Source organism: Schistocerca nitens, chromosome 2, assembly GCF_023898315.1.
Source record: "Schistocerca nitens isolate TAMUIC-IGC-003100 chromosome 2, iqSchNite1.1, whole genome shotgun sequence".
Classification (NCBI taxonomy): Eukaryota; Metazoa; Arthropoda; class Insecta; order Orthoptera; family Acrididae; genus Schistocerca; species Schistocerca nitens.
The window spans coordinates 927358830-927384872 of NC_064615.1; the positions used below are offsets into that span (position 1 = coordinate 927358830).

The following is a 26043-nucleotide window of genomic DNA, read 5'->3' on the forward strand; positions in this document are numbered from 1 at the left end:
CTTAAAGAGCGGAGAGAACAAAGCTTTCCGTTGCGCAACGTGACCTTACCGTAGCACCTCAGGCGTTGCAGAAGAACCACACATAGCGGTTGACAGTTTTCTTCCTTTTCGCGGTAGACAGCAAAGGACAAAAAGCCGTGTGAACCGTCTTGCAGGATTCGTACATATAAGAGCGCTACAGTAACGTTCGGCATCAGTTGTGCTTGCAAATAATGGCCGTGTTGTACAAGGTAGCGATTATTCTCACCATAGCGTCCGTGTCTATCGGGCACGACCACAAGCATCACATGTGTCCGCCACCGTTTGGGATGAAACCATTTGATGCCGACAAGGTGAGACGTGTATTATTTTTAACTAAAGATTCCTACAAGTACCTAACAATTTACAAGTCACCATATAGTTTACGACTGAGGGTATTGTGGGGCAGCAGGTGGGATAATTGTTATTAAAATGTTCCTATTATTTATGCTGTTGTTTGCCATTCTCAACACTGGCTCTCTAACTACAATATTGGCAACCAGAAAGTGATTAGCAAAACGTGAAGCCTGTAATTAGAATTCCTGGTGCTCACTTCATCTGAGAAATACATTTATAGCTACAGCTTATAGCTCTGAGGAATTACGAGATTGTCTGGGATTCATAATCAAAAAACCATTTTCTCTAAAATGTTCACTATATTCTGAAAGTCACAGACCAAAATAAATCCTCACAATCCAACTACCAGAGCAGTTCAGAGTCTAATGCGCTGATGCAACTATAATTGTTCAAAATAATTGTTTAAGTGAATGCTCGCCATAATTTGATGATAATGTTCATCAAACGCCACGCTAAATAATGGTAGAATGTCTGTCCCGCGGCAGCACGTGAAAATACGACATACGCAAACTGAAGATAGATTATTAAAGTCAACCCACAATTAACACTTCACTCGAAAACGATTTCATGGTTACGCATATCCCGAGTAACTTATTACGGCATCCGAGGCTGTTTATAGCAATGATACCGACGCGACGCGACTCCCAGCACAGGTGGTGCGCTAATTAGCGTCTGGAGAGAACTGGGGCCTTCTCTTCTCGCGCAGCGTTCTTATATGTAAAGCCGCGGTGCGGACGGCTAAGGGAACGCCTGATCAAATCCGCTCTCCCGACTAGCCGCTGGGCTAGTAATGCACCACTTTAAGTTATCGAATAAATCATTGCTTCCTTTGCTGATGGCTGATGAAACTCTTAATTTAAATGTGCAATCAGCACACAGGTAAGTAATCATAATAAAAGTCTGACGTGGCTAAGTCAAATATTTTCGGCGAGAGAATTAATTTAATTACACTACACGCAGAAGACGAGCTCTGAACTTGCTCTTTGGAGATGTGCTATCGCTATAGTTTTATACTTATTCAGTTGAAACTTCTGACATCTTTATGATTATAGCGGATCTCCCTTCTACTTAAATTTAAACATCCTAGCCTTATTTATTCGCCTACTTAATCTATCTTGCTTCCTTAATTTCTAAGACAAAAACAAGAAAATCATGAATTTCTACTAAAATTTTAATTTGTGATATCCAGAATACTGTTTCTACTATATATTATGAAAAAGGAATCTAAATATATATTTTTAAGTTTCTAGCTCTTTTCTGTTGCGCCAATGATTTTTACAGAAAAAGTCCAAATTTCGAAAATGGTTAAAGTTATTGAACTGATATTCAACACATATTGATTTAGTATTACTCCTGACATGCTAGAAACGTTTCAGGTTATTTACTTGATTTTTAAAGTATTGCGCAACATTTATGACGTCAGAGCTAGTTACAGCGGACTAGGCTGGCACACAATGGAAAGATTCATTTGAATTTTATAAGGCGTGAGTATGCTGCTTCCCTACAGTATCTTATACTTCTATTCGTCATTCCCTTCCCTGATTCACTCGCAAATGGAGAGAGAGGAAAACGGCTGTCTACAAACATCCATACGAGCATTAATTTACTTTATCTTGTCTTTCCGATTATTTCGCGAAATGTGCGCTGGTGGCAGTAGAATCGTTGTGCAGTGAGCTACAGATGAGGGTTCTCTAAATTTTCTTAATGCTGTTGAGCCGTGGTGGCTCGCTCTGATCGATTTCCGGGTAAAAGATATCTTTTGTCGGCTGCCGAACGAGGAAACAGGGTGGCGCTCGGCCGAAGCGAGATGAGCCGGGTCGTGAAGAGGAAAGCGAGCGGCAGTCGGTGGAGTACAGTCCGAAAAAGGTAGATTGAAAACCGGCGTACTCGCCTGTGCAGTGCAGCGACTGCTGCAGTATTTTGCTGCGGGTCTGGCAGTGGGTTGGAATGGTCGCGGTGTTTATTCTGCTGCGATGGATTTGCCACACGTTGCCTTAGCCTCAAGTGTTTTAGTTTCCTTCCGCCTTTCCCGACATGGTTTCTGGGCAGACGTGTAGGTGAAGATTTCTACCATAGAGAATATTACTGTTTGCTATACTTGCTGCGTGCTTTGTGGTCCCTTCTGCCTGAATTGTAACCTGCTGGTTGTCTGAGAGAGAAAGTAACCTCTGAACTGCTGTGAGGTGTTTGTACTCTGATATACACATATCAGACAGAAGTTTTGCATCACCCAGGTTCCCAGAAGTCCTGAAGATAGACGTTAACTGTGTATATTGCATCACAGACACAGTCCCTTTAACTGTTCAAAGATGTAAACAACCATACATCAGCAGATTCTATTAGACGGAGGGAGTCCGATAGCCGATCATATCCAGGCATTCCACCAGGAAGGAGGCACACGGTTTATGTTGTCTGTAGTTCAACCATGCCTAGACGGTCAATACCGCGGTTCGATCACCTCCGCATTGTTATTTTGTGCCATGAAGGGCTCTCAACAGGGGAAGTGTCCAGGCATCTCGGTTACAGAGAGACAGTAACTCGCGATGACATGCCTCGCTCAGGCGGCCCAAGTGCTGTTACTGCAGTGGAGACTGCTACCTACGGATTATGGATCGGAGGAACCCTGACAGCAACGCCACCAGGTTGAATAATGCCCTCCGTGCAGCCACAGGAGTCATGTTACGACTCAAACTGTGTGCGCAATAGGCTGCATGATGAGCAACTTCACTCCCGACGTCCATGGCGAGGTCCATCTTTGCAACCACGACAACATGCAGCACGGTACAGATGGACCCAACAACGTGCCGAATGGACCGCTCAGGATTGGCATCACGTTCTCTTCACTGATGAGTGTCACATATGACCTCAACCAGACAATCGTCGGAGACATGTTTGGAGGCAACCCGGTCAGGCTGAACGCCTTGGACACACTGTCCAGCGTGTGCAACAAGGTGGAGGTTCCCTGATGTTTTGGATTGGCATTATATGTGGCCGACGTACGCCGCTGGTGGTCATGGAAGGCTGCGTAACGGCTGTACGATACGTGAATGCCATCCTCCGACCGATAGTGCAACCATATAGACACCATATTGGCAAGGCATTCGTCTTCATGGACGTCAATTCGCGCCCCCATCGTTCACATCTTGTGAATGAGTTCCTTCGGGATAACGACATCGCTCGACTAGAGTGGCCAGCATGTTCTCCAGACTTGAACCCTATCTCATGCCTGGGATAGACTGAAAAGGGCTGTTAATGGACGACGTGACCCACCAACCACTCTGAGGGATATACGCCGAATCGCCGTTGAGGAGTGGGAAAATCTAGACCAATTGTGGATAGCACACCACGACGAATACAGGCATGCATCAAAGCAAGAGGACGGGCTGCTGGGTATTAGAGGTACCGGTGTGTAAAACAATCTGGACCACCATCTCTGAAGGTCGCGCTGTATGGTGGTACAACATGCAATGTGTGGTTTTCCTGAGCAATAAAAAGGGCGGAAATGATGTTTATGTTGATCTCTGTCCCAATTTTCTGTACAGGTTCCGAAATTCTCGGAACCTAGATGATGCAAAACTTTTTTTGATGTATGTATTTTAGTGTTGTCTACGGAGCTTTGGTAAGACAAAGTGTGTACTACGTCTTCGTGGGGTTGTTACGGTTGTTTTTCTGGGCGTGTTATTTTACCTAAGTGTGTACTGACGCGAGCGGGGCAAACTTTAAGCTAGAGGCTCATTTGCTACTTCTCCGTGTATCTGAACTTCACCGTATGTCAATCTGTGATAGACGTTCCCTCAAGACTCTGAGTTGCTTGTAGTTTCAAGGATTTATGAAGTTTCTTTTAATTTCTAATCGCTAAGAAAGATACATACTTATTAGGATATGCTTTTAACGCTTTTCAGTGCCGTCCAGGCGAAAAATGTTCCGGGGATGTTTTTGTTTTGTGTTGATTACTCGCTACATGCCACTGAAGTCTCTAAATTGAAGATGCACTGGTACTCAGGCTAATTTGTTCGACAACTTTGTTAGCTCGGCCATAAGCATTGTGCAAAATGGTTATTCAGCGTCTCTGTAGATGGAGAGCAGTTATGGAACTTGCAGTTACGCTCCTTTCGGCTTATTTGGGCAGTTGTTGGTAATCGAAATTTGTACATTGGCTATTGAGTGCCTCAGATGGACATGTGATATTTGAACTTCAGATGCGCCTGTCACATTTTTTATTCAAAGAACTTGGTATAGTTTGGTCGGCCACGTGTTTAGCCTTGTCAGACCTTGCAGCCGATTGAGCAAGCACCACCGCCATCCGTAGTGATCGGTCTATTAAACCAGCGCCTTGATATCCGGACAGAAACCCACACGTTGGAAGCGTCAGTCGGTGTGCGTAAAGATGAAAAAGTGGTCCCCATTCCGTAATTAAAGCCTAATACTTCTGATCTGTGGCCTCTACACAGAAGCCAAATTTCATTAAATTTTAAAATCTTGGCTAACTGCCTGATCCGTGTTTCCATATTAATCGTATTTTTTAATATTCAAATAACTCTTGTCCTTTGAAACACTTTGGAAATTAGTAGTGCTGACTCAGATTAGATTTGTGATCTTTTACTCTCTTTATCTAGTGATCTTATGTAGAACTGTTGCATTCTCTTGTATCTTACAGAAGAAGAAGTAAGTGAGCCTCACTCACGATTTCAGAGCTGTGGTTTTCCATTGTTAAAGACAGAAATCATGTTTTTCAGACTCTTAACCTTTGTCCAAGTTGTCTGACGAATTCATGCTTCTATCTTTGGAGCGTGTGTTCCTCACAATGTATCCAACACTTTAAATGATTCCTTATTACCGAATTTGGCACAGTTAAATCTTATGATGGGCCTTTCAAATTATTTCAGTTATTTAGTTTCACATATCTGTTTCCCGAATTTGTCTGTTGATATAGTAAAATTGTATTGCAATATTTTGAACAAGATTGCGCTTTAGCAATGGTTAGAGATCAGTAAATGAATCCACAGTTTCGGCGGATGTAACCCCGTCTTCATCAGACAAACGTGTAACAGAATTTCACGTAGGAAATCTAAATAAGGAAGCGATCTGACATTAATCCAATGAAAATCTGCTGTCAGAGCACATCTTTGTGTACATTATAAAATTCGTTGGCTCCTACGTTAGAGATTTACAAGTAAAAATCGTTAAAATCCAGAAATAAAACCAATCAGACAAAATGACCGTCCATGTTATGAGGTGCAAATCGATTCTGTAGTTGTATTTTCGGTAAAACGGTGAATGTTTTTGAAAAGAAAACCCTTGGGGCACAGTCCTTTCATTTGGATCCTTTCTCGGCGTTCTTTTGGGAGTGAATACCCTGTAACAAGTGTTCCGCGAAAAGAACGCTCTCTTTCCTCCAGGGGTTTACATTTGAGTTCCCGAGGCATCCTCGTAACATTCGTGTGTTCAGCGAATCTACCGCCGACAAATCTAGCAGCACCCCTCTTTAGGGGACGTTGTATATCCTATGCCGCCAATGTTAAATTATCGAATTTTGTCACCCATTATCTAGGAAACTTTTTAAGACACCAACTTACAATTTCCCATAATTATTGAAAGCACCTTTCTAGATACACTGAACTAGAATTTTGACTAAAATTTTATTGATCTTTTTTTTAAACACTCAATTTTTGACAGAATTTTGAAAATAAATTAACGTAACAGCAAAACAACTAACAATATTATAATTATTCCGATTTCATATGTGTTGAATCTCACAGTTAGCATACTGTGAAGATTTCATGTCTCTACCATCAGTAAGTAGTTCTAAGTTCTATGGGACTGATGGCCACAGATGTTAAGTCCCATAGTGCTCAGAGCCATTTGAACCATTCGAACGTATGTACACACTTCCTTAGTAACTCAGGATTTGCCAGATCTTGTAAATACGCTGGATTGCCTGCATTAGTGCCAAAGGAAGAGAATGTTTATGTGTAAATTCATGCTGGGTGTCAGAAAATTCAGCTTGCCTCGTGGATATGGACACAAAGCTTGACAAGGCTTTTCATCAGATGTTATTCGATGAAAGAAATTGTCACAGTTATCTCTAATGGCCTTGCCATAATATTCCTGTAATTCATCAATTGCTTTGTCCGTTAGTCTTCCAGCACATTTCATTGTCTGGCTTGACAAGGCTTTTCATCAGATGTTATTCGATGAAAGAAATTGTCACAGTTATCTCTAATGGCCTTGCCATAATATTCCTGTAATTCATCAATTGCTTTGTCCGTTAGTCTTCCTGCACATTTCATTGTCTGGCCATCAGACAGTTTTGTGTTACCCAGCTTGTTCTTTAGGTTATGCAGACGAGTTCCCATTCTTTTCTTGACATCTCTTACACACTCAAGTTTTTGTATAGGAGCATCATATGGCTTACTGTTTTGTACTGCAATGAAAGCCTTGCTGTCTCCATCACCTAAGTAATTCGCATACCTGGCACGTCTCCCCTTCTGTGGAAAATGTTAACTGCTCCTTTTACCTCCATTCCTCGACTTGTGCCATCATAATTTTTTATACAATGCTGCTTATGAAGTAATCTGTTTTTGTGGATCACTGTACAACCTTGGCAGTACTTACTGAGAACTTCAAAATCCAAAACTTTTCCAGTGACAATACTTATTGCGGATGTAAAACCATTTTCAGAACCAAACCCACGCCTTTGGCAGGATCCATTCACAGCACTGCTGATGTCTGTGTCACCCTCATTTTGTTCAACAGCTTCTCATGCAGCAGCAACCATCGAATCTTCAGCCACAGCATTTACAGAGTCCCCAATTGCTGTTACATATTTTGTGTACTTAGAAGGTAGTTTTGGCAAATTTAATGCAGTGCAGAAAACATTACCAGCCCCTGCACCTTACCAATACATCTAAGACCATAGAACAGTCATACATTAGTTTCATACCTGAACACTTTGATGAAGTATGAAATGCTTTGTCGTTTTTGCACTTCTGACATTTAATAATTAATTTAGACACAACACCTATTCTAGCTTCAATATCGTCATAAAGTTTAACTTCACTATCACAAAGACAGCAAGAGACAGTTTTAGAAAGGATTTACAGATTAGTAATGACGTTATCCATAATATCATTACTTTTACCACTCTCACCCATTTCATTTCGGTACACTAGGGGGCGTGGTCACTTCAGAAACATTATCGTGGTTTCCTTCACTGCTAGCACACTTATTTTCAAGTACTTCAGAAGTAAATGCAGGTCTCACATATCTGTTACCCGCAAATTTGCGTTTCTTGAAGTTACTTTCACGCTTAGTCATTTTAATTAAGTATAAAAATCAATAGAAATTAGCTTACTACAAAAATAGCCGATAATCACACTACTTTCAACGAAAACTTGTATCAGAAACAAAGGACTGATTTGGTTATTCGTAATGCCAACTTCTGAGACGTAGCAGTAGGCACAGAACAAAGCAATTCGCAGCCTTCTAGACTGTGTAGTTCCCAAGATATGACCTGCTCAACTGTGGCAGTACATGTGTAGCCCCGAAATTTGACACTCACACGTCAACATTCAAAATACTATTTGAAGGTCTCACAATTGCCTGATTTTAATGTATTATATACCTAAATGTTTAGGAAAGTTCAAAGTACATTACGGAGTAGAAAACAGAATATGTCAAATTTCGACGAGTTTCACGTACCATATCCCCGTAAGTGCTTCGATTCTTCCTTCAATCCGAACTGGTGGGTATCCCTAAAAATCGATCAGTACTGAAGAATAGATCTCGCAAGTGTTCTATACGTGGTTTCCTTATAGACGAGCGATAATTTCCTGAATTTCTCGCCGTAAATTAAGTCAACTATTCGCCTTCCCTACTGTGACCTTACGTGTTCATTGTATTTCATATCGCATTATAATGTTTCTCTTTGAGATTTAATCGATGTGACTGTGTCGAACAGCAGTTCACTACCATATTATTCGAATATTGCGGGATTATTTCTCCTACTCAGCTACATCAACTCACATTTCTCTACAATTAGAGCTAGCTGTAATTCGCCTCACCTAACAGGTATTCTGTCTTTGTCATTCTGAAATCTTCTGCATTCACTCAACGACGATAGTTTCCCGTGCACCATAGCGTCATCGCCAAACAATCACAGATTGCTGCTCAACCTATGTGTCAGATCATTTATGTATACAGGGAACAGGGCCGATCCTGTCACACTTCTCTGGGTCCCTGCTAACAGTAAGCATGTCTCTAACGAACCTTCGGCGTTGAATACAAGATACTGGGTTCTGTTACTTAAGGAGCCTAAGAAAAACTCACATGCTGGAAACCTACTCCGCACCCTCGCATCTTCGTTTAGAATTTACAGCGTGGTACCGTCTCAAAAGCTTCTCAGAAATTTAAGAAAGTCGAATCTGCGTGTTGTCCTGCATCCATGACCCGTCAGATATCATGTGAGTAAAGGGCGAGTTCAGTTTCACACGAGCGATGCTTCCTAAATCGGCTCTGTCTTGTGGACACAAACGTTTCTGCACCAAGGAAAGCTTGGGACGCATTACCATGCCTAATACAATGTAGGAAACCCCTTGGCATTGAAAACAGCTTCCAGTCACGTACAAGTGGATAAATTTGCGTCCTGTATGATTATCAAGGAAATCTCGTACAATTCTTCCTGCAAAATAGTGTCACGTTCAAGTAACTATGATGGAGGTGTACACTCTGATGTTCTCATTGGCACATTTGGTAGCTTTGTTTAAAAATACTTGAGAATCGAGCCATGTAGCCTTTCCCTGTCGGAAAGCTTTAACACTCTGTGAATAGTTCTGATGCGGCCGTTGGAGGCGGCACTGTAAAATTAGCATGGCAGAAAATAAATATGAAGTTTATTGTAACACACGTAAACATTCTTCTCTGACAGGTGTTAGTTTGGAACGCAATAACTAAAAATAAGTCATTTCATGACTACTGAATGAGCATTAATAATATCTGGAGTCTGAAGGCCCAAAAATGTCATAGCAAATTGAAAGTTCCAACATACAGTGTCCATACACTATCTATACCGCAATAGAATTCCTGAAACGACTTACAATAGCGATCAAGCACCTCTCTTTCCAAAGTACACCACAACAGATCAATAATATTGGAAACTGGTGACTGTGGTGTCCAGGCTGGATGGGACAATTCATCCTCCTGCTCACGAAATCAGTCCTGCAAACTGTCTGAGCAGGTCCCTGTTGTCTTGGAAGGCCGGCCGGTGTGGCCGAGCGGTTCTAGGCGCTGCAGTCCGGAACCGCGCGACCGCTACGGTCGCAGGTTCGAATACTGCCTCGGCAATGGATGTGTGTGGTGTCCTTAGGTTAGTTAGGTTTAAGTAGTTCTATGTTCTAGGGGACTGATGGCCTCAGATGTTAAGTACCATAGTGCTCAGAGCCATTTGAACCATTTTTTTTTTTTTGTCTTGGAACACAGCATCACGACTGGGGAGAAACATTAGGATGGACCCGATCAGAAAAAGTGGTCTCATTATTATTGGCTGTAATGCGAACATCAAACTTTACCATACGGTGCATGGAATATCACAATATAGTAACCCAAATCATCACAGAAACTCTACCATCTTTCACTCTTGTGACTTAAATTTGGCCAGAAGCTAGAAACAGTGTAAAACAAGACTAATCCGGGAAGTGGCTTGCTTCCATTCTCACACAGTCCAGGATTTATGACTTCGTCATCACGTTTTCTTATTATGTACATTATCGCCACTGATGAGTGGTTCTGGAATTTCAGCTCGCCCTGCATTTCTCTGTTTATGAACCTCCCTTCGTGCTGTTTTCTTGCTGACAGGATTCGCGATCTCAACATGGACTTCTGCAGTGACTTTTGCAGCTGTTGTGCTGTTATTTTTCGTCACAAACCTCTTCAGCGACCGGCCTTTACGGTCACTTAACACACACTTTCTTCCGCATTGTGACTTACCACAAGGTATCTTTCCACTTTACCTGTATAAGGTATAAATTTTCGACAAGGGGCCTCTTGAATCTCCAATCACTTCGACGCTGCTGGTTACGGAACCCCACCATATGAGCACCAACAATTTTCGCACGTCCGAATTCACTTGCGAGCTCCAGATTGTACACAACTGTACAGAACCTGACAACGAACGACACTAGCACCACATTGAGGTCACTACAGAGGGGCCATTCGCGGTCAAATAAAATGGCGTCACCAGTGGGTTTGGCAAGCATCTGCAATTAGGTTAGTTATCAGTGGCAACAAAACGACTATTCACGTTGGTGTGTAGAATATATGAGTCTGGCGACATACCATCTGACTTTCGGAAAAGCATCATCCACACAATTCCGAAGACGGCAAGAGCTGACAAGTGCGAGAATTATCGCACAATCAGCTTAACAGCTCATGCATCGAAGCTGCTTACAAGAATAATATACAGAAGAATGGGAAAGAAAATTGAGAATCCGCTAGGTGACAATCAGTTTGGCTTTAGGAAAAGTAAAGGGACGAGAGAGGCAATTCTGACGTTACGGCTAATAATGGAAGCAAGGCTAAAGAAAAATCAAAACACTTTCATAAGATTTGTCGACCTGGAAAAAGCGTTCAACAATAGAAAACAGTGCAAGCTGTTCGAGATTCTGAAAGAAGTAGGGGTAAGCTATAGGGAGAGACGGGTCATATACAATATGTACAACAACGAAGAGGGAATAATAAGAGTGGACGATCAAGAACGAAGTGCTCGTATTAAGAAGGGTGTAAGACAAGCCTGTAGCCTTTCGCTCCTACTCTTCAATCTGTACATCAAGGAAGCAATGATGGAAATGAAAGAAAGGTTCAGGAGTGGAATTAAAATACAAGGTGAAAGGATATCAATGATACGATTCGCTGATGATATTGCTATCCTGAGAGAAAGTGAAGAAGAATTAAATGATCTGCTGAACGGAATGAACAGTCTAATGAGTACACAGTGTGGTTTGAGAGTAAATCGGAGAAAGACGAAGGTAATGAGAAGTTGTAGAAATGAGAACAGCGAGACACTTAACATAAGGATTGATGGTCACGAAGTCAATGAAGTTAAGGAATTCTGCTAACTAGGCAGTAAAATAACCAATGTCGGACGGAACAAGGAGGGCATCAACAGCAGACTCGCTATGGCAAAAAAGGCATTTCTGGCCAAGAGAAGTCTACTAATATCAAATACCGGCTTTAATTTGAGGAAGAAATTTCTGAGGATGTACGTCTGGAGTACAGCACTGTATGGTAGTGAAACATGGACTGTGGGAAAACCGGAACAGAAGAGAATCGAAACATTTGAGATGTGGTGCTATAGACGAATGTTGAAAATTAGGTGGACTGATAAGGTAAGGAATGAGGAGGTTCTACGCAGAATCGGAGAGGAAAGGAATATGTGGAAAACACTGATAAGGAGAAGGGACAGGATGATAGGACATCTGCTAAGACATGAGGGAATGACTTCCATGGTGCTAGAGGGAGCTGTAGAGGGCAAAAACTGTAGAGAGAGATTGGAATACGTCAAGCAAATAATTGAGGACGTAGGTTGCAAGTGCTACTCGGAGATGAAGAAGTTAGCACAGGAAAGGAATTCGTGGCCGGCCGCATCAAACCAGTCAGTAGACTGATGACCAAAAAAAAATCAGTATCTCGTGGTGTTTCCATGTCTTTGTCCAATCCCTGTTTCAAAGAAGATGCTAATTTTATTTTTGCACTTCTTAAGCTTAATAATTTGTTACAGTGAGTCGAAAACACTGTGAATAATTAAAGTGATTATAAGTAATGAGCGGTTTACATTTATAGCGCTCAATAACAAAATATCAGCACGACGATAAGGGCAGCAATGTGAACTTTGTGGGAGGTAACTGGTCAGTCATTCAGAGCGAGCGACTTGGCACACTGGTGAGCTCTGGACTGGCACATATCTGTTACAAGCTATCTAAATTTAGGTTTCCCATTGTTTCCCAGGCAAATGCTGGCCTGGCGTATTTGTTAAGTATGTTCCCTCAGTCTCGAATCACCTAGTTATGAACGGAGATCCAAAAAATGGCTGTAAGCACTATCAGTCCCCTAGACATAGACCTACTTAAACCCAACTAACCTAAGGACATCACACACATCCATGCCCGATGCAGGATTCGAACCTGCGACCGTAGCAACAGCGCGGTTCCGGACTGAAGCGCCTAGAACGGATCGGTCAAAGCGGCAAGCAACCAAGATCCACTTGACTTCTTTTCTGTACTTGTACATTGGGTGGCTCAGGGGCTCAATGCAAGACTAAGCACTTGAAGGCTACTGTACAATTCCTGTTGATTTCTAAGATATTTATCTGTCACTTATCACTTCTTTCACGTCTGGCAATTTTTATTAATGTGGAAAACGCCCAACTGTCTAGTGCTTTGAATTTCACGTTATATCTAGGTGCACAGCTCGGAAAAAATAGTATCTGTTAGCTGATGATCGGCTTGGCTTTAAGTTCTGACACTGCTCTTGATATTGCAGGCAAGACTCATAAATAATCAAAGAATATTGATAGAGAATAGGTATTGAACACTTCAAAACAGTAAAAGAAGTTCAACATATTCAGGAATGTAGGTGTAAGCTGTAAGGAAAGAGGGTAATGTAAAACATATTATAATCAAGAGGGAAAACGAATACTGACCATAAACGGAGTGCTCAAAGTATAAAGCGCATAAGGGAGGCATGCAGTCTTCAGGCAATACTCTTCAGCCGAAACATCGGAGAAGCAATCGTGGAAAGAAAAGAAATGTTCAGGAGAGAGGTTAAAATTTAGGAGGAAAAGATGTGGAAAGCTTCACTGATGAAATTATTATCCTTAGTGAAAGTGAGGCTGAATTGCAGGACCTGTTGAATCAAATGAAAAGTCTCATGAGAACACTGAGATTAAGCCGAAGAGAGACGAAAGTAAGGTGGAGTAGCACAAACAGATATGTGATAAACTTAACATCAAAAATAGGAATATAGCAAGAAGACTGTCACTGCCGTAGAGGAAATCCTTAGCCAATGTAGTCTACTAGTTTCTAAGAATGTGTGCTAGGAGCAGAGCATTTGATGCTGGAGAGGGATGACGAGATTCTAGTGGATTGATGAGATAATAAATGAGTGGAATTGGTAGTCAGAAGACTGATGACAAAAAATTACTCAGCATGGGTGTAAGAAAAACGCATGAGTGAGTTTACAGCTTTTGTTATTCATACACAACATCCAGGAAGCAATGGATGTAGATCACTACGAAGATTCCATTTTCTTCAATTTCTGAATCCATTTCGTCAACTACTGTCTAATATACGATCGTACGGAGAGTACTTTCCCGGATAAGTGATTGATCTCTAATTGGTTCCAAGAGTATTTGATTGATGGATCTCAGTACGTTACACTGCAAGGCGGATGTTCTGCAAAAACGAAAGAAAATCATTTGTCTTCCGAATAAATCTAACAGAACCTGTAAATTTCGCAATACACACAAGCGAATTATCATACACTATCAGAGGCAACATAAGACTGCGGCTGACCATGCTGTTGTCTACAGGACGATTGCGTGATTGGAAGAAAATACAAAAAGACAAGGACAAAATTGTCACTCGATGTAGTGACTAACAGCAACAATCAAATGTGGATAATATAAGACAATGACTACGACAAATCGAAGATACGAGACAATATTCGATTACAAGGAAAGTGGTGAACATACTAAGCACGTCAAATTGTATATATGTTCACGTACACAAAATTGGAAAATCAAATTGAATCGGTATTTGGGAAAACATGTGGAAGATTTAAATTAACTGGAAGGATTCTGGGCAAGTATAATTTATGTACAGGGTGTTACAAAAAGGTACTGCCAAACTTTCAGGAAACATTCCTCACACACAAATAAAGAAAAGATGTGGACATGTGTCCGGAAACGCTTAATTTCCATGTTAGAGCTCATTTTAGTTTCGTCAGTATGTACTGTACTTCCTCGATTCTCCACCAGTTGGCCCAATTGAAGGCAGGTAATGTTGACTTCGGTGCTTGTGTTGACATGCGACTCATTGCTCTACAGTACTAGCATCAAACACATCACTACGTAGCGTCAACAGGTTAGTGTTCATCACGAACGTGGTTTTGCGGTCAGTTCAATGTTTACAAATGCTGAGTTGGCAGATGCCCATTTGTTGTATGGATTAGCACGGGGCAATTGCCGTGGCGCGGTACGTTTGTATCGAGATAGATTTCCAGAACGAAGGTGTGCCGACAGGAAGACGTTCGAAGCAATTGAACATTCCAGCCTATGACTTGCGACTGGAGAAGTCCTAGAACGACGAGGACACCTGCAATGGACGAGGCAATTCTTCGTGCAGTTGACGATAACCCTAATGTCAGCGTCAGAGAAGTTGCTGCTGCACAAGGTAACGTTGACCACGTCACTGTATGGTGAGTGCTACGGGAGAACCCGTTGTTTCCGTATCAGAAGCTGATTAGCCTCCATGGGTACACTTCTGCGAATGGTTCATTCAACAATGTCTCAATCCTCATTTCAGTGCAAATGTTCTCTTTACGGATGAGGCTTCATTCCAACGTGATCAAATTATACATTTTCACAATCAACATGTGTGGGCTGACGAGAATCCGCACGCATTTGTGCAATCACGTCATCAACACAGATTCTCTGTGAACGTTTGGGCAGGCATTGTTGGTGATGTCTTGATTGGGCCCCATGTTCTTCCACCAACGCTCAATGGTGCACGTTATCATGATTTCATACGGGATACTCTACCTGTGCTGCTAGAACATGTGCCTTTACAAGTACGACACAATATGTGGTTCATGCACGATGGAGCTCCTGCACATTTCAGTCGAAGTGTTCGTACGCTTCTCAACAATAGATTCGGTGACCGATGGATTGGTAGAGGCGGACCAATTCCATGGCCTCCACGCTCTCCTGACCTCAACCCTCTTGACTTTCATTTATGGGGGCATTTGAAAGCTCTTGTCTACGCAACCCCTGCTACCAAATGTAGAGACTCTTCGTGCTTGTATTGTGGACGGCTGTGATACAATACGCCATTCTCCAGGGCTGCATCAGCGCATCAAGGACTCCATGCGACGGAGGGTGGATGCATGTATCCTCGCTAACGGAGGACATTTTGAACATTTTCTGTAACAAAGTGTTTGAAGTCACGCTGGTACGTTCTGTTGCTGTATGTTTCCATTCTATGATTAATGTGATTTGAAAAGAGGTAATAAAATGAGCTCTAACATGGAAAGTAAGCTTTTCCGGACACATGTTCACATAAAATATTTTCTTTCTTTGTGTGTGAGGAATGTTTCCTGAAAGTTTGGCCGTACCTTTTTGTAACACCCTGTATAAAGGAAATCGCATACAAGTCGCTAGCCCGACTGATTTTAGATTATTACTATACTTTTCATATTTAGAGTCAGTTGTCAGTTTTTGCACCATACAGATATCATATCTAAATCATCTTACAATTCGTTTTGATCATCTGATGACATTACATGACCGTAGATGACAGCATCACATGCAATCTATCTAAGAGCATATCCTAAATCTTTTATGTAGATTATGAAGAGCAGGGGCCTATGGAGTCTTGCTTCAGTGGTGTGACTGGATTCATGATTTACTAGCAGAAAGGTTGCAGTACGTAATGATCGACGGAAAATCATCGAGCAAAACGCCAAAGTGATATACGGCGTTTCGTAAGGAAGTGTACAATCTAAGAGCACTGCTCAGATTATATCCTAAATCTTTTATGTAGATTACGAAGAGCCGAAGGCTTGTAACACCTTACGGAACGTCGGATATCACTTTGGGGTTTTACTCGATGATTTCCGGTTGACCACTTCGTGCCGTAACCTTTCTGAGAGTAAATCATGAATTTAGTCGCACAGCTGAAACAAGACCCCATAGGTACGCAATTTAGTTACAGTCTCTTGAGAAGAACGGAAGTCTAGAAATGTCGAATCAATACGAGACCCTCTGTTGATTTTCGTGTGAATAAGGAGCCAGTTGTGTTTCACAAGAACGACATTTTCTGCATTCGTGTTGCCTGTGTGCCAATAGACCGTTATGTTACAAATAAATGATAATGTTCGAAAACATTATATGTTTCAAAATCCTACCCTAAATCGACGTTAGTGGTATGGCTCTGTAATTCGGTAGATTACTCCTATTTTCTTTATTAATTATTGGTGTGCCCTGTGCAATTTTCCAGTCTTCTGGTAAGAATCATTCGCCAAGAGAGCGGCTGTATATGACTGCTAAGTATGCGGCTATTGCATCACCATACTCTGAAAGTAAATTTATTGGTTTGCTATCTGGACCGGAAGACTTGCCTTTATTACTTTAAGCTGCTTCGCTACACCCTTGGCAGCTGTTCTCGATTCGAATTCTGGAATATTTACTTCGTCTGCTTTGGTGAAGGAATTTCGGAAAACTGTGTTTAATAACTCCGCTTTAGTGGCGCTGTCTTCGTTAAGATTACAGTGGTATCGCACAATGAATGTAATGACTATATCTTGCTGCTGGTGTTCTTTAGACAGAACCAAAATATCTTTGAATTTCCATTCAATTTTTGAGACAAAGTTTCATTGTGGAAGCTATTAAGTGCATCTCGCTTTGAAGTTTCGAGCTTCAGTGAAACATCGGGAACCTTGAAATTTTTGCGGTTTTGCTTTTTTTTTTTATTTGGCATGCTTTTTTCATTGTTTCAGCAACAGTATTACAAACTGTTTTGTGTATCTTGGAGGATCATCACCATCTTTTATTAATTTATTTGATATAAAATTCTCAAATGCCTCAGATTCTATTTCTTTGAATTTAAATCATGTCTCGTCTACACTTACATAGTTGTGAGAGAGCGGAGTGTCTCTTCGGAAGACGTGAAACGAATTTTTATCTGCTTCCTTGAATAGGTATATTTTGCGTTTAATTTTGGTGAATTTGGATGTTGTGGTGGTTGGTCTCGCTACAATGACCTAGTGTCACTTATTCCCGTGTCCTTCATTTTTCTTTCAATTTGCCCAGTATTATTTGTTGTTAAGGGATCAAACACGTTCTCGTAACCATTTAAACTTCAAGAGCGCTCCTGAACTAAAAACTGAAAATAATTTTCGGAGAAAGCAGCTAGCACCATTTTTGATAATCTTTAATTCCTACCACTGGGGCTGAATACGTATTTTCACCAACAAATCGAGGGTGGATTAAAGTCACCAGTAACTATAATTGTGTAAGTGGAACACTTATTTGTAATGAGATTAAGTTTTGTTTGAACCGCTCAGAAACTGTATCACCGGAGTTGGTGGATTGTAAAGTATAACCTCTATCCATACTAACTCACAGGAACTGTGTATTTCATTTTTGCTACTTCTACCAGCAACAAAGACGCCGTCATTAACTGTACTGGTATTTAATCTGCACTTTCTAAACATTGTAAAAATTTCTGCTTGAACTTATCTCCTAGCACCTTGTCAGTATTTCCACTCACAAGTATCTCTTTCTGGTAAATGCTTGCAACTAACTCTGTTCCTACCTACCATGCTCTTTGTTTTAGAATTTTTTATGTTTATTGTAGTTCCAGGGTGACTGGTACCTGGTGTCTCAATATATGAATGTACCATTCGGGCCGGAAGAAAAGATGTGTCTACAATTGAACTACAATCCTTCCTGGAGCGGTGAAGAACCTCAAGTGGAACTTACAGTGAAAATAAAAAAGGAAACTGAACAGACGAACATGGAGATGCGGTGTGTTCCTGCTAGACCCCCCGGGTCGCCTGGAAAGGGAAGTGCGGTATCAGTGTGTGTTCTCATGATGAACGAGACCGAATGGTACCGTAAGTATCTCGATACACACAAGCAGTTACTCCTTCTGATGACACAGTAATAGTGACGTAGCACTACAGAGCGCAGACACGTTCACATCCCTCTAAACAATATAGATTTATGTTGCGCACTGCGTACAGGATATAGGGAAAGCATTTTCGACAACCAATCGAATGGTCTTGATGTCGCGGGATCCATGCAAAGTCATCGGTAATGGTGGCCGAGAACTTCTGTTATATGGATGTATCCTCAAGACGAAGAACTTGAACAGGTGCAGGCAAATAGCGCACGCAATGTATTTCCGATGCGACACCGGCTTAGCGAAAGGATGTTTCTTTCCTAGCGCAGGAAGTCTGATCCCTCAATACATCAAGGGGAGGGAGCGAAAATACCCTGTGACTCTTGAGTTAGTTTATATTTTAAAATTTCGAAAAAAGAATATTTATTGTTTTTAATAAATACTTCTACTAGATTCCGTATATGTTTCAAATTTTTAAGTCAAACTTGACCTGAAAATTTAAGTCTCAGCAGCAGCCGTCACTTGCTCCAGTGTATGTCGTATTCAGTATATCACGTTCTGAGCTCGCTTGCACATAAATATCACATGACTAAGTCAGAAACTATGAACGAAATTTTCTTTTTTAAATTGTTTGTGGTGGTCATAAAGTCGGTACCACACGTTATTCAAAGTGAGTTGATATTACTGACAATATACTAAAAGGTATTTTTAGGCTTTGGGCCCTACTTACAAATCAGTACGTCTTTACAAGAGAGCCGGCCAGGGTGGCCAAGCGGTTCTAGGCGCTACAGTCTGGAACCGCGCGACCACTATGGTCGCAGGTTCGAATCCTGCCTCGGGCATGGATGTGTGTGATGTCCTTAGGTTAGTTAGATTTAATTAGTTCTAAGTTCTAGGGGACTGATGACCTTAGAAGTTTAGTCCCATAGTGCTCAGAGCCATTTGAACCATTTACAAGAGAGGTTGCTAAGATATTTCAACAACAAGTAACGAATTTTTTTTTCCGGGTGAGCATTAAATACTTCCCGCCGTCCCTTCCCCCTACTGGTAGCGCATTGGACGCTGGTATTGCTGGAGTTAACCTGGCCTGAAGTCCAGTGGTAGAGGAGTCGTACGGCCAAAGCCCTTCTCCTGATTCTTACAAAATACTTAGCACGTCCTTTCTGGTAATCAACACCTTTTAGTGGAAATGTCTGTCTGTGGGGAAAGAATAAACTATTGTCACGTCATCACGTCCACCACTCGCATTGGAGACCGGTTTCTCCCGACATCGCTAGTAAAAGATTAAGCTGCTTTTGTACGCCACTCTATCACATTCACTGCAGCGGACTAAGTAGATGTATTAGCAGATTCACAAAAAAATTAAGGATAAAGGTACGAATCATTATGAAAATAATTCAGATATTGGGAAATTGGGACATTTTAGAAGAAACCTGAGGAGGGGTGTTTCTCTGATTGATGTGAGATGCTTAGAGCCCAAAGTTCCGTACTAAACACTGCATCGACACATAATTTCAGCTAGATAAGTCGGACACTATTAAAATGTGTACTGCATCTGCCAGGATAGCAGCGTGCGCGTTAGTACGCTGCTTTCGGGATTTGGCGAGACGCAGCGGCCCCAGAACGAATCTGTCCTCCGAATTAAACTACAAGGGCGTGCTGAAAGGCTTGGATGTTGTTTGTAGGCCGATCTCACATACGTCTAGTGATAAGCGGGCTGTTACCCACTTAGTGTACCGGTTTCACTACTGACGAATTCTTCTAAGACTATTTCACACTATCGTATGGGGCAACACTAGACGCAGAACCATGTTGGGCATAAATGCCGCGTGCGAGAAAAGCGTGTCGACAGTATGGTCATCCGGCCACCCTCTACAACTAACATTTCCAAACCCAGATTAATATGGCGATCCAGTGAAGTTCCCGGCCTCGCGGAATGGCCGTGCGTAGTTTCAGGCGTCATGTCAGGGACTGCGAAGTCCGTCCCGCCGGAGGTTCGAGTCCTCCCTCGGGCCTGGGTGTGTATGTTGTAGTTAGTTTAAGTAGTGTGTAAGTCTGGGGACCGATGACCTAAGCAGTTTGGTCCCTTCGAAATTCACACACATTTGAGCATTTTGAAAATTCGCGATAAGGCCAGTAAAAACAAGTGCTGTGAGAGTAGCTAAAAAGTTAATTGGCAACAGACTCATAGTAAACACGTGACACGGAATGTTGACTCGTGATAAGACAATTTTAGGTTGAGCATATGCAGAGTGGTGCCAGTCACGTGTTAAAATTTAGACATCGATGACTTTCCAGCACACCAAATGTTGACATTCCCGAATGAGATTTTCACTCTGCAGCGGAGGGTGCGCTGATATGAAACTTCCTGGCAGATTAAAACTGTGTGCCCGACCGAGACTCGAACTCGGGACCTTTACCTTTCGCGGGCAAGTGCTCTACCATCTGAGCTACCGAAGCACGACTCACGCCCGGCCTCACAGCTTTACTTCTGCCAGTATCTCGTCTCCTACCTTCCAAACTTTACAGAAGCTCTCCTGCGAACCTGCAGAACTAGCACTCCTGAAAGAAAGGAGTCTCGGTCGGGCACACAGTTTTAATCTGCCAGGAAGTTTCAAATGTTGACATTATTGGCAAACAATTCCTACTCTGAAGTAGTAAGTGGATAACCTAGGTGTGGATAGCGAGTCGGAGAAACTCATTCTTCATCCACATGATAGTGAAGCCAGCTTATTGACCTAAATCTAGAGAGGCCTTCTGTTACGTCATACCCAATTCACTGATATCTTTCGTCTTCATGTTCACCTACCCGTTCAAAGAGGAAAGGAAAACAAACCTTGGCGTGCCCATTTAGCAAGAGTTGCTGAAAGAAGAATTTTTTCCATATCGTCCTTTCTTGTATTGCCTTGTGCCGCTAGGGACTATGGAGGTGGACTCTGCACATTGCAGCTTAGTTAATACGAGTACAAATGTTAAGTGGCTACCTTTGTCCCCTCAGTATGTCATCTGTAACAAACAGACACCGTGTATTTGTTTTTCAGCAACACTGCAGCACCAGATACTTTCCACTGACTACACCAGCTACGCAGTGACACAAATGTGCCTCGTGTTTTACGACCCGCGCGACGACGAATTTCGGCGAATTTTCTTCGTCGATGTGCTGTCTCGTCAGCCGTCGATGCCCAAAGAAGAGCTGCAGCTTCTAAAGTCGATCGCCAGCGGTGGTGACGCAGATATTGACAAGTTTAGAGACGCCAACAATGTTGGCTGCTGAACGGAGATGTACTGATGTACACAGCTTGTACAAACCTACCTTGCATGAATAAAACCACTACGATTGAAGTAAAAGACATTCACCATGTACTAAACTTAGCTACTCATAATATTATTAAATTTCTTCTACATTTAATATTAGCGAAGTATTATTAGACGTTTTTATATAAATCCTAGGTACTTTGCAGGACACGAGTTCCATTGATGAAAGTCGCAGTCAGTGTTTCTCACTACCTGGGAGAGTATACACTTGCACATAAATACGGTTCTCGTGTATAACCAATGTTTTGATTAGATTAAACGTCTCTAATACATTATTCTCAGTCGGATCAGTTTCTGGCAGTCTGACTGCTTTATTTCATATGAAACCAAATTTTGCAGTACTGTGAACGGTTATTATTACATTCAAATCTTGTAACTAAAAATGGTCAAATCTTCCAGTAAATAAGAGCAAGCATATGGAATGTTACTGAGAGCAAAAAACTGAACTAAGGAACTTCGAGGCTCTCGAGAAGAGTTTAAGTATTTGGAAAAGTGAATCTAGTAGGCCCTTAAAAAAACTATACTTCTGTAGGTATTTATGCCATTTTTAAAATTACAACCGTGACAAATAAGGTTTGAGGATAACTCCAGCACGAAGGCAGTGGTGGAATTACTCGTTTCGTTTATTTATGTACAATGCACTCCATTAAATTATTTCTAATTCTACGTATTTCTATTGAGTGTGTGTGTGTATGTATGTGTGTGTGTGTGTGTGTCTGTGTGTGTGTGTGTTTGTGTTGAGGGCAATAAAACATTTGTGTTGTGTAATGATGAGGATGAGAGAAGGGAGAGGGTTACATCTGGTGCTGGCACATAGGCTAATCCTGCTAATAGCACCGAGGGGGCCGCAAAACTTAACGTCCGCATCCGATGGACGATCACCATCAACAGTGTCACACGCCATCACTTCACGGGACAATACAGAGAAGTTTGGTGTTGAAACCAGAACATTCGCACAAAGTCTGGTGATCAGGATCTTTACGCCACCATCTCTCCTCCCCTTGGGGGCTAAACACGGGCAGTGAAGACTTTTTCCACCACCATGATTCGTAGCAGCCTACCCACGGGTCGAGCGCCACAGCACAAGCGTGCATTAGCGACCTGGGCCACGGAGGCAGGTTAGCCTGCAAATATTGTTCTAAAATTTACGCTTGACGCATGTTACAGAAAGCGTATACCCCGTTACTGTTGCTGGCCGGTGTGGCCGAGCGATTCTAGGCGCTTCAGTCTGGAACCGCGCGCCCGCTCCGGTCGCAGGTTCAAATCCTGCCTCGGGCTTGGATGTGTGTGATGTCCTTAGGTTAGTTAGGTGTAAGTAGTTCTAAGTTCTAGGTAACTGATGACCTCAGATGTTAAGTCCCATAGCGCTCAGAGCCAGTTGAACCCATTACTGTTTCTATATCTACATATACATACACTATGTGATCGAAAGTATCCGGACACCCACAAAAACACACGTTTTTCGTATTAGGGGCATTGTGGTGCCACCTACTGCCAGGTACTCCATACCAATGGTCTCAGTAGTCATTCGACATTGTGGGACAGCAGAATGGAGCGCCCCGCGAACTTACCGACTTCGAACGTCGTGACAAAATAAAACACCTACAGCCATCCTTATGATTCTATTTTACTTTGTAGCTACCAGTTTCAACGCCTCAGTGCGTCATCTCCAGGCTGTTTTAGATGTGGTGCAGGTTGATATGAGCCTCATACGTAACACACCAGTTGCCAGCCTTACTAGATACGCAGATAATGAGTCAGCACTCCAACCACGGCAAGTACTATGACAGTTAGGCGAGAGTTGAGAAAACTTGGATTTCGTGGTCGAGTGACTACTCATAAGCACACATCGCGCCGGTAAATGCCAAGCGACGCCTCGCTTGGTATGAGGAGCGTAAACATTGGACGACTGAACAGTGGAAAAACGTTGTGTTGGGTGACGAATCACGGCACACAATTTGGCAGTCCGATGGCACGGTGAGGGTACGGCGAATGCCCGGTTAAATTCATCTGTCAGCGTGTGAAATGCCAATAGTAAAATTCAGAAGCAGTGGTGTAATGGTGTGGTGGTGTCTTTGATGAAGCGGGCTTGCACCCCTTGTTGCTTTTGTGTGGCACTGTCACAGTACAGGCCAACATAGATGTTTTAAGCACCTTCTTGCTTCCCACTGTTGAAAAGCAATTAGGGGATGGCGATTACATCTTTCACAAGATCGAGCACGTGTTCATTATGCACGCCCTGTGGCGAAGTTGTTACTCGACAGTAACACCCCGGAATCGACTGGCCTGCACAGAGTCCTGACCTTTGGGATGACTGGGAGCGCCGACGTCTTACCAGGCCTCACCGACCGACATCGATACCTCTCCTCGGTGCAGCACTCCGTGAAGAATGGGCTGCCATTCCCCAAGAAACCTTCCAGCACCTGACTGAACGTATGCCTGTGAAAGTGGTAGCTGTCATCAAGGCTAAGTGTGGGCCAACACCATACTGAATTCCAACATTACTGATGGAGTGTGCCACGAACTTGTAAGTCATTTCCAGCCAGGTGTCCGGATACTTTTTATCACACAGTATAACTCCGTAACATTAGCATGTTGATCAAACCTACTCGTAACAAATCTAGCAGCACTCCTCTTAATTAATTTATTCTAGCATTGGAGCTCCTGTTAATTAGCAAACTCCTAGCCACAGATGCCTCTCTAAAGCCCGCTGAAGGATCGACCACCTTTCCAGTCAGCGGGTGAATAGGCGAGGCCAGCTGGCGAGTCTCCACAATGATTCTGTGCCTCGAGCATGTTAACCAACCGACATCGACCCTGCGGTGAGGACAAAACCCCCACGTCGCGTACACTGTAATGTGTCCCAGCAGAAGAAACTCTGGGTGAAACAAGTGACACCTGAAGAGTCTCATGAGACATCGCGGATTCTCCGCCATCAACACTGTCCGAAACAGCAGCCTGATGACGGATGACCATGGCTAAAAGTATCTTTAACTGTTCGTGAACTGAGGCTAGCTTCTTTTGGGTCCGCACGCAGCATGTATCCTAGTACGGTTGGTGCGTAAGTTCGTAGCGTTTTCCATAAATTTAATAACACGTAACAGAGATTTTAGAAATCAATAACATATTCTCCTTCACTACTTACAACAGTTTGCTAACTTTTAGACTCTGCGACTGTAGAAATCACGTGGTTTTGAGGCTAGAAACTAACGGAACTGTGTTCGGAACGTATTTTCATTCGGTAAGGTAATTGCTTGAAGACTGTTCGATAGAGAGCGGAACAGGTAAAAATGTGAGGGAGCAAGATCACGCAAAAGAGGCTGATGCGGAGTCACTTCCCAACCCAGCTCCTATATAATACGAGGGTGAGTCAAATGAAAATCTTAAATATTTTTTAAAATATTATTTACTGTGCGGAAGTCGTACAAAGCTGTATCACTTTTGAACATAATCTCCCCCACACTCAATGCAAGTCCTCCAACGCTTACAAAGTGCATAAATACCTTTAGAAAAAAATTCGTTTGGTTGTCCGCGCAACCAGTCATGCGCCGCGTCGCGTACCTCTTCCTCGGAACGGAACTTCGTTCCTCCCATTGCGTCTCTGAGTGGTCCAAACAAGTGAAAATCACTTGGGGCGAGGTCTGGTGAGTATGGTGGATGGGAAAGACACTCAAAATGCAGGTCTGTGATTGTTGCAACTGTTGTACGGGCGCCCGCAGCTCGTGGTCGTGCGGTAGTGTTCTCGCTTCCCACGCCCGGGTTCCCGGGTTCGATTCCCGGCGGGGTCAGGGATTTTCTCTGCTTCGTGATGGCTGGGTGTTGTGTGATGTCCTTAGGTTAGTTAGGTTTAAGTAGTTCTAAGTTCTAGGGGACTGATGACCATAGATGTTAAGTCCCATAGTGCTCAGAGCCATTTGAACCATTTTCTGTTGTACGGGCAGTGTGGGGCCTTGCATTTTCATGTTGCAAAAGGACACCTGCTGACAGCAATCCACGACACTTTGATTCGATTGCAGGCCGCAGATCATTTTTTAGGAGATTTGTGTACGATGTACTGGTGACAGTGGTCTCTCTAGGCAGGTAATGCTCCAAAATGACTCCTTTTTCGTCGCAAAAGAGAGTCAGCATAACCTTCCCTGCTGATGGTTCTGTTTGAAACTTCTTCGGTTTTGGTGATGACGAATGGAGCCATTCCTTGCTCGCTCTCTTCGTTTCCGGTTGGTGGAAGTGAACCCAGGTTTCGTCCCCAGTAATGATTCTTGCAACGAAGCCATCACCTTCTCATTCAAAGGGCCGAAGAAGTTCTTCACAAGCATCAACATGTCGTCCTCTAATTTCAGGAGTCAGCTGCCGTGGCACCCATCTTGAAGACAATTTGTGAAATTGGAGTACATCATGCACAATGTGGTGTGCTGACCCATGACTAATCTGTAAACATGCTGCATTGTCATTCAGTGTC

At 42.6% G+C, this 26043-nt stretch overlaps 1 protein-coding gene across 1 annotated transcript; it reads left to right on the plus strand.

Annotated features, from left to right (window-relative positions):
• The first annotated feature begins 202 nt into the window (after window positions 1–202).
• On the plus strand, window positions 203–21633 carry LOC126234714 (uncharacterized). Its single transcript, XM_049943462.1, has 3 exons — window positions 203–332; window positions 18003–18261; window positions 21311–21633. The coding sequence occupies exons 1-3, from the start codon at window positions 213–215 to the stop codon at window positions 21541–21543; spliced, it is 612 nt and encodes a 203-aa protein (XP_049799419.1). The 5' UTR covers window positions 203–212; the 3' UTR covers window positions 21544–21633.
• The last annotated feature ends 4410 nt before the right edge of the window (window positions 21634–26043 follow it).